The following is a 9,836-nucleotide window of genomic DNA, read 5'->3' on the forward strand; positions in this document are numbered from 1 at the left end:
GGCATGGAAATGCAACTCTCAAGGAAGACTTTATCCAGAGATTTAGCTGTCCACCTTCTCAAACATCTTAGTAGTAACATCATAAAAACCAGCCAGTGGCACCAAAAAGCATCTCTTATACTAACACCTCACTCCACTAAAGATTTATCATTTCACATTTCAACTGAAAGGACTAAATACCCTGTTAAATAATTATATCAAAGCCTAATTGGACACCTGTAATCTGTTCATTTAAAGAATTTCATACGATTTCACATGAGACAATTAAAAATACATAATTGTTGGGGTTTTTTTTAATATAAATGAGTTCAAACTTCAACTTACTACAGAGCTAACTGGAAGAGCAAAAGCAAAGATGTAAAATTGAAGACTGGAAATAATAATATGCACAGTGCTGAAGGAATAAATCTTATCACTAGCTGAAATAGGCATTCAAGTATTTCTGTGCTAAAAAAGTGAAGCACAAAAGAGGCATTTAAAGAACAGCATTAATCTATTATTTCCAAGGAAGGAAACAAAAACATTTGCTCAAGCCACTTGACAATATAATTGTCTTAAGTGGAAAGCAAGCAACAACTTTACATTAAAAAAACTGATGTTCACAAATTCTTCTCTTTAAATAAAAAAAAAAATAGGGCTGATATTCTGAGAAAGTAACAATCAATATCAAGTGTTTGACAAGTGTCATCTAAGGAAAATGGCTTTTACCATTTTACAGCTGAGTTTTATTAATTTAAATTAGTCCAGGATATTCAACATGGTCCAGGGTATTATTTGAACCACCATGTCCTCTGTAGAACAACTGTCTGCACCTAGATTTTGTCAGTCTTATCTCACCATGCAAACAGCTAATGTTTTAACTCGTGAGCTTCAGAAAAAAGCAAAGAAAATATTACTAATGCTGCTTTACCAGCCAGTGAAAATTACATATATTGAATCACAGCCATTAGCAAAGTTCTGTCTGCAGATGTATTTAAACTGTTTGCTGAAATTAACAGGTGTTAGAATAAGCCCCAGTTCATTGATTCAAAGTAGGCACTAAGAGGTTAACCCGCAGAGCACACATTTAAAACACCTAAAAATTGGCTTAAAAAGATACCCATCCAAAAAAATTATTTTAGCCTTTGTTCTCTGATTTATGTTGCTTGATAAGCAAAAAAAATAGTACTTCTATCTTTTCATTGCTCCCCTTTACACTAATATCTATATCCTAAGTTAATCAAAACAAGTCTTTCTTCTGCCTGAAAAGGGACAAAGAAGTAACTGCAAAAAGCAAAGAACAAAATAAACATGAAAGTTAAGTGGAAGTTGCTGTTCAAGTATTTTGCTACTTTGAAGATGACTGTGAAACTATGACATTTTGAAACAAAGACGCAGCTTGCAAAAGGCAGTAACTACATTTTTGCAGATGAAACAAATCAAAAACTAACAGCAGCTTTCCTGTTTAGTCATATTTTACAATCAGAGTCTACATGAGCTCCTGGAAAAAATCACCTGCATGTTGCAAAATCAATGTGTATTTTCAAACTGCTTAGTAGTCTGCTCTTAGATCAGGATATTTGGTCTCTAGGAAGTAAATAAAAATGTAATAAAAGTCCTCACTTGACAAAGAACTGTAAATAAAACCCAGTATTACTCAAATGCTTCGTTTCAGCAGTACTTCCAAATCTCATTTTAAGAGCTTCAGTTGTACATTTTATTAAACTAAAGATAAAACCCTTAAAGGTACAGATAAGCAATAAGGAAAACGGGTTTAAACAGAAAACTTCAGGCAGACAAGCACATACCTACTATGTATTGGTAACAAGCTTTTGCACCTGTCTAGACAAGTCAGTGACATTCTTGCCAAGTACTGCATGGCAGACAATCAAAAAGAAAAGGGTTGGGCACTTAACCAGATTCTTCTTGGATTTTAACATCTTTAATTACAAAACTGTTTTTAAATTAAAAGTTCTGCTTCTAAAGACAATATCTCAGAGCAGACTTTGTAAAACTGTCTAATAATGCTGCAGGAAAAGACAATTAAACTATAAATAAAATGTGTCATCTTTTACCGTTATCCAACACAAGGTCATAAAGAAAAAATTTTTAAAAGCACATCTAGGAGGCAAAGACAAAACAAATTAGATTTAGCAGTAAATTAGAGTGTACAGTCATACTGGGTAGAATCAGATGTGATATTAAATAAATGTGACACCACATTATTCAAGCTGCTCTTTGCAGGGATGCAGCACTACAATACTGAAGTAGTACACTTAATCTGTACCAATGAAATGTAAATATTTGAGATGACGGCAAACTTTGATCAGTAGTGAGGTAAAAACTCATTTTAGTATAATCCATCTGCAGCAAATAGAATGATGGGAAAATGCAGGGTATAGAACACATGAGAAAAACCTGCACCCATGTACTTCACAGCATTCCTCTTTTCACTGAAACACTTGCTAAGATTGTTTAGTATTGCTAGACCTGCCTGGAAAAAGGTACTTTTTTTTTCTCCATTACAAAATACTGAAACATTTTGTACTATATATTCACCTGCAGACTGGTAACCCTTTTTAAGTAAGCCCAGTTGCTAGAGTTTACTACTGATAGATTGAAGAAGCAACCTTTCCCAACAAAACGTGTACTAATAATATCAAGATTCTGCTGTCCTAAGTACTGAGATTCTCTCTTTTCTGGTAGCTAATGCGTAACAAAAATAAAATTAAAAGGGTGAAATAAATTACCTATTTCCTCATCCAATGGGATAGACAAATTGCACACCTGTAAAAGCACTATGGAATGTAACACAAGATTATGAAAACTATTTTTAAGACTCTAGCAATGCTTACCTAGTAAAACTGTATTTATTTTTAATCTTTACATTTTAGACAGACTTTCAGAAATACTGAAACTACCATATGCACTTTCCTAAAACATGTGCCTAGGTTTACCTGTACAGATTCAATGAATGCAGAAGTGGACACTGCTTCAGGAAAGAGGCTGAATGAATGAAGTTTTCCTGACATGTTAATGTTCAAAATCCCAAAACGTGTACTAAACAAAAGGTGGATGCTGGCAGCTTTGGAGAACCAGTTCAAGGCCTTGTTTCTGAGCTACAACACAAGGAAGCCATATAACTCCAAGCAGAACAAAACAATGTTCCTCTGTTTCCCAGACAACTTTGATTTTCAGGAGTGTTCAGCACTCAGAAAAGCATCTCACATTAATGTGAACCACTCCCCCAAGTCTATGTTATCCTTGCTGGCCTCCTCAGGTAGTCAAAATTCAGGTTTCCAACATCTGTGTATCTTGGAATGAAGGTAAACATGGACTGACAAAACAAGCTAAGTACTTGCAAGGTGCAGCTGTGCTTTAAAAGCAAACAAAAACGAGCGCCTCCCCTTACATGCTTCTCCCTCCCCCAAGGAATGCACACAATATTCCTCTTCATTCATATACCTCACTGAATCAAACCGCACACGGTATTTCCCTTACACACAGTTCCAAGCCTGCTCTTCCAGAGGGCACTCTGGAATTCAGGCAGCATGAAAGTACCCTTTTCCCGCCTTCTGGCGGCTGAACTACAAAGTACTTTGGCTGTCTGCAATTGTCAGCAATCCCTGCCTGAGCCCAAATCTATCAGCATTTACTTCACTCATTAATGAGTGATCTCTCATTTTAGCTGTCATCAAAAAAGGACACTTAATCGTTTCCCCGACTGGAATGAAACATGTCTACTGTATCTAACCAGCAGATCCAATATTACCAGCTCAATTCTGTTCACAGTCCAGGAGAACAAAATTTATTAAACAGGTTGCCTGACCCAGCCCAGAGCCAGAGAATTAAGGATAAGAGACACAGAGAAACTCATAGAAGCTGAAATATTTACTTTTACTGTAAATAGTTCTGTTTCCCACAGCCCAAATGGAACACTTAATCCCAAGAAAATTAAGAAGAAGAACCAGCACATTTTCACCCCCAGCCTGGCAGCGTTTCTCCTGCTGCCTAATCTCCTGCCAGTGAGCCAGTAGAGGCCGCTCAAGACCATGGATCACTCCTGCAGAACTGTGGGATGGGACAGCTTCCCAACCCTCGCCTTTCAACGCAACAGCCAGTTCTCGCATCTTTCTTCCACTTCCCCATTTCATACCTGCTTTTCCACCTGTATAAGTCACCTCAGTGAAGTCTAGTCCCCTCAAGGGCAACTCCTGACTGTAGGTTATCACTGGTCACTAGAATTCAGGTTGCTGTACGTGGTGCTCTCAAGATTTATCCAAACTAGACCCTTTACCTATTGCCGTGGAACCAGTCCAGGTTTTCCTTCCCTAAAAGCTTCCCCATGACACTCCACAGTATACAAAGCCCCTCCATTTTGCCAGCGACTATGCTCAAATTTTCTAGAGATGGCATAAACTTATCTCTTTTAGTGAAGTTCTCACGTGGTTCCAGCTACCTAGCTTTTATTCCACTTCAGGAGCTTCCCACGACTCAAACTGGCCATGCACAGCAATGCTAAAGTGCTTCATAGGCCAGCTGCTCACAGGTGGGTTTCATGTCAGTTCATACACTTACTTATCCATTAAATGAGACCTTTTATCTAAGCGCAGGTTCAAGAACTCCAAAGGACATGATCTATATTGAAGATCTCATTATGAAGGCCATCACTACTCCTTACAGCAGTTAAGTGCTTCAATATCTTTTACTTCTACAGCAACAACCACCGTGGAAAACAGATCAAGAACAAGAAATAATAATTTGTCTTTACAGTAGGTCATGGAATACATACAGTAAACAGTGCTTCAGCCCACATAAGCAGCCACTAAAAAGAAACAGTTTTCAACCTCCTGCTAGGAGTGGAGAACACAGAAATTTCTGCAGGGCAGAAGAAACTTGTTGATTAAATTTATTAATGAGATTATAAAACAATCTTCTCAGATAATCAAAAGGACTGAACTCAATAATCCAGATGGTCTCTCCCCCTTTGGGCTTCTGAGATTAAATAATCATTAAGTGGGTATCATCCAGAGCCCACACTGGGTGAATCTGAGCTTCACTGTAGTTTTCAGTGGTGATGTACCTGAATGTACAGGTTTGGCACAGAAGAATCAAAGTTAAAAAGGCAGACTTCAGTTTAGTGTGCTTTGCTCTTTTAGTATTGCCAAACACTTGAAATACATACCACACATATTTCCTTCATAGAGTACAGGATAAATAGAAGAATTAAAGAACAACAGTTGCAAAACAGTTACTGACTATTACTATGAACATGCCAATTTCACAGTTTTATTTCTTGTACTGTTGTCCAAAGAAGAGGTCATGTTGAACCAAAAACTGACTTCAGATATTTAAGTGCTGATTTCTACTCTTCTGTTCCTGATTCTACATTACAATTTGAATGCAATATTACCTTTGAGATGTGCAATACTATAGCAGCAGTACACTTTTTTTAACGTACTTAAATACAAGCCAGTTAGGTATCTAACACTGGAAGAACAGATCCTTTCACATCAATAGTCATATCAATCTTTGAAAGCTATAAAAAGGTAATAAAAAAGCATTCCACACTTTCAAAGCTTTCCAACTTCCCCAAGTCTTTTGGATGACCAGAAAAAGGTAAGCAAATGGAAACAAAATCTGAACTATCACACACACATGCACTGGTTTACCATCAGTCACTACTTGCCCTACATGCCCCTATCTCCTTCCCCAAAGACAGTCTGCCAACCACAACACATCAGCAACCAGCAACCACAGAAACAAACCAGAGCCAGTGCTGTCAAGTTTCCATTCAATTCAACATATGCTCAGCAACAACCTTTCTGCAGGGACTCTCCCATAAAGCAGCTGCCTAACAAACACAAGACTTCTCAAAAACATCAACAAACAAACAAAGAGATGGAAAAGAATGGTGCAAGATGTACTGAGCATTCCAAGTCAGAAAACGCAACATCCATGACACTTTTAGACAAATAAGTTTTACCAAAACTACCAAATGGAGATCCAGACAAATCAGTTTATACATAATTTTTATTTAGTGATTTTAGGACAAGAGGCAGCACTGCACCAATAGGGTTTGCTACTATCAAGAAAACCTGAATAATTGGAACAGATAAAATCACTTGTGAAGACATGGATGTGCACAAATGGGAAGAACTGGAATGTAGCTTCCTAATATAACTTACAGTCTTAGAAGTTAAAGCAGAAAAGGAAAAGAAAGATCTGCACGTATCAGTCAGTTGGCAGCATTCACATGTGCTGCCAGTGTAGGCGTCCTCCCTAAATACACAAACAACCTAAAATGCAGAAAACTGAGAAATTTTTAGAGCCAAAAAAGCACTTTTGTTGTGTGAGAGCCTCACAAAAGCTCAGTCCAGCATACGATTCTGCTCACTGAAATGCAACAAAGATGACTTCATATTGCAAGAGGTGCAGAGAAAACTACAGGATAATCAAGGAGACAGAGAGCCCTTTTTAAAGGACTGGACAAAGAACCCAGCTTGCTTAGCTGAGCAAAACAAGGCTAAGAGGGAATGTGATTTCAGATGAGCATCTCGAGTAAATAACCAAAGGGAAAATAGTACTCCTTAGACTACAGGACATCTGTCTAACTACAGAACAGCAAAAAACCACTCTAAATCACAGTACATTCATTTGGAAAGCTTCTATCCAACAGAAGGAGAGTTCTGGAAATTTTCAAACTCTGGTTATGTGGAAAGGGGAGAAAAACTTATCTGACTTTGATATTAACCTTGACCAGGTTATAGACCTTTGTTTTACTGTATGATGTTTCAAGCTGGTTCACAGTATAGAAAGAAGCAATATAGACATGGAAGTAAACAGACACAGGATAAGTTTTTTTATGTCACAGACAGCTCACATCCAATGTTTTACCTAATATTTTCATTATCGCTGTATCAGAAATCAGGTTTGTAAGATACCTCAAGTAAGTGGCCAGACTGGAAAACTACAAAACTGGGCTGTATTAATACTGGAAACTATCACAAGGGAGAGGGGTTACTTGGAATATTCCTCCCGACACCCTTCAATAAATTAGTAGCCAAGGAGTAACAATGCACTTAGGAAATTTCTATGGATGACACCAGACTGGAACTATCACCATTACAAAGAGGACTGGGTAGTTATCCAGGAGAGTTCATGGGTTTTGTGAGCTGGAATGCCAGAAAATGGAATTCAATACCACAACATGTGAAATCATGCGTTTAGGGACCAGTAACCTTTTCTGTAAGCTGAGAACTCATCACGTGGAAGCAACAGAGGAGGAATGAACAGAGCTGTGAGGTATGGAAATCATCCTCTAAGGATGCTGATGTTTATATGAGCACAAGGAGAGCTCAATATGTTCAGGGAAGAAAAAATGAGAAATTCCACTTGGCTCAGGAAGCCTCTGAGCTGAAGTTAGAGATGCTAGAGCAGTGCTGGGGGAAGTATCACTGCTGAAGAGGTGAATATCATATTCAGTATCAGGTGAATCTTTGGTCTTAAGCAGTACAGTTGAACAGATTCATGTCAAAAAAATTGCTGTGCCTCCTCACAAAACTTTGACTAAAGATGGTCAAGTTTATCCAATTGCCCTGTAAAATACATACTCCATTCCCTATTTCATTTCCCGCAACAATTCCAGCCCAAGCTAAAAAAATGTTATTAGCACAAATTATGACATTGCGCTGCACACAACTCTAATTTAACACATCAGAAATTAAAAGTTTTCTAACTGTCTGATACACAAGACACGAAGCACTCTTCCAAATAGAGAAGCTGAGAAAAGGAATTTAAGCTGTTCTAAAACTGCACTAGTAAGTTTCTGGAAAGAACTGGAAAGCAAATAGCTGTATTCCTACATCTAGAAGTTTGTCTTGATGTACCCAGATAAAGTATCTGCTTACACTACACTTACAGACTGGACAGCTACCTATGTAACCAGAAGAACTTTTATTCCTTTCTTTCAACTCACTAGCCACAGATAAAGGGTGGCAGCTCTAAGTGCTATTAAGCTGCTCTCAAATGCCTTGCTACTACCTCCTTTAGCTGAGGGCTAAACTAACTGCCCAGTCCAGCACTGTAAGGAATTCTCTAGCTCAGAAAAACAGAGATTGAATGCCTTTTTTCTCCTTTATAGGTGAAAAATGAACGTATTAGGATCATCTGAAACTTTATTTACCAAACATTCTATCATGAGAGGCATTTCTGACGCCTTCAGTCAATTCCTCCTTCCAAGTCAACTCCTGGCACAGTACAGTTTGGAAATCTGATCTTTACTAAAAACCTCAAGTTTGTCAAAGGTTTTGGGGTAAGCTCGGTAGGCATTTCAAAACTAGACAACTGTGACACAGCTGTCTGCAGTTATTGGGGGCTGTACTTAACGACCTGGCCTGGCCATTCCAGTCCTGCACTGAAGCAATAAGACAGTCTCAGTGTTTTCCAGTCTTTCTCTCTTAGTTCCATTAAATTTGTCAGGCATTCAGACTTCCAAAGGAAAAACACAGTGGCATCACAAGTGACACATATCTCTATATACAGGATGTCCCTGAGTTGTACTGATTTGATTAAATCTCTAATTTTACATCAGCGTTTACATTTGTAAACACCTTGTATATGCAATGTTTTAAAGCGGTTCTGTTAATTATTCTACTTTACTCCAACATGTTGGCATCCCACAGAATAAAAGCACCTCAGTAAGCAGCACATCTCAGCTTTTAACTATTCTCTGAATGAGAAATGCTACAAGAAAGACCCCGACGGCCACCACCAGTCCTGGAACGGCAAGTTCATCTGTTCCGCCCCGTCTCTGGGAAGAAACACTGGAGGAAGCCTTTCACTTGCAAAACTTCCCGGGGCTGCGTCCACAGCCACGAGCCACTTAAAACAACAAAACCACCATCCACGCCTTCCACCACGGCCGGCGCTCAGCAGTGCAACGCTCCACCTGCCACACACCGCTCTGTAAATACCGGGGAGAGGGGAGGAAACACCGCCACAGAAAAAAAAAAAAAAAAAAAAAAAGAAAAAGAAAAGAAGAAAGGAAAAGTGAAGAGCCGGCTCCGAGCAAACCTGTTGCTGAGCACCGCCAGAGCGCGGCTGCCGGGGGATCCCGCATCCCGCCGCTCCCGGCAGCCAGCTCTGCCCGTGGCACGGCGCACCCCGACGTCCCGCTCGCCCGCTGATCGTTAACGAGCCCGGCGGACGTGCGGGGCCGGTGCGGGGGTGGGAGCGGCTCAGCCGAGCCCCCGGGCGGGCCGGGGCCGCGCCGCCAGCGCCCCCGGGGCTGCGAGCGGGTACTCACTCGATGAAGTAGCTGGCGCCCTCCTCCGAGAACCCCTCCTCCCATCCGCGGGGCAGGTCTGCAAGGGACGGGGGAAAGAGAGAGAGAGAGAGCGGAAAGGAGGGGTGAGAACTTCGCCCGCGGTGCCTCCCGGCCGCGGGGAGGGAGGGGGCGAGGAGGGGGCGCCGCTGGCGGGCCCCGCCGGCCCCCCAGGCACCCACCTGAGCGGATCATGTGGCCGGAGTTGACGGGCTCCCCGGTGCGAGGATGCAGCCAAGTGGTGGTGCGGGTCAGGTCGCTGGGAAGGGAGAAGCGGAAAACATGCACCTGTTAGTAGTGACTGCGTGCGGCCGCCCGGGCGGGCGGGCGGGAGCGGGGCCGCCCTCCCTCCTCCCCGCACCCCTCGCGCGGCGCCCCCTTACTCGATGAAGAAGACGCGCCCGTCCCTGCAGACGCCGTAGGACCAGTGCTCAGGTAGAGTGTCCCGCCCCACCGCCGCCGCCATGTTCGCCGTGCGCGCCGCCGGCCGGGGCGGGGGTGCGGGCGGGCGGGCGGCCGGCGCTCGGCGCCC

The 9,836-nt window shown here is 41.5% G+C and overlaps 1 protein-coding gene across 11 annotated transcripts in view; it reads right to left on the reverse strand.

Moving 5' to 3' along the window:
* PLEKHA7 (pleckstrin homology domain containing A7) overlaps positions 1 to 9,795 on the reverse strand; it is a 157,451-nt gene extending 147,656 nt beyond the window's left edge. For all 11 annotated transcript variants that reach the window (XM_027651094.1, XM_027651092.1, XM_027651103.1 and 8 more), the window contains exons 1-3: positions 9,688 to 9,795; positions 9,487 to 9,563; positions 9,287 to 9,344 (exon numbers count right to left, since the gene is read on the reverse strand). In XM_027651094.1, the coding sequence (XP_027506895.1) occupies positions 9,287 to 9,344; positions 9,487 to 9,563; positions 9,688 to 9,770 (218 nt within the window). In that variant the 5' untranslated portion in view covers positions 9,771 to 9,795. The remainder of the gene's footprint in view (positions 1 to 9,286; positions 9,345 to 9,486; positions 9,564 to 9,687) is intronic.
* Positions 9,796 to 9,836: the final 41 nt, after the last annotated feature.

The sequence above is a fragment of the Corapipo altera genome, unplaced genomic scaffold (genome assembly GCF_003945725.1).
Source record: "Corapipo altera isolate COAL_440 unplaced genomic scaffold, ASM394572v1 78, whole genome shotgun sequence".
NCBI lineage: Eukaryota > Metazoa > Chordata > Aves > Passeriformes > Pipridae > Corapipo > Corapipo altera.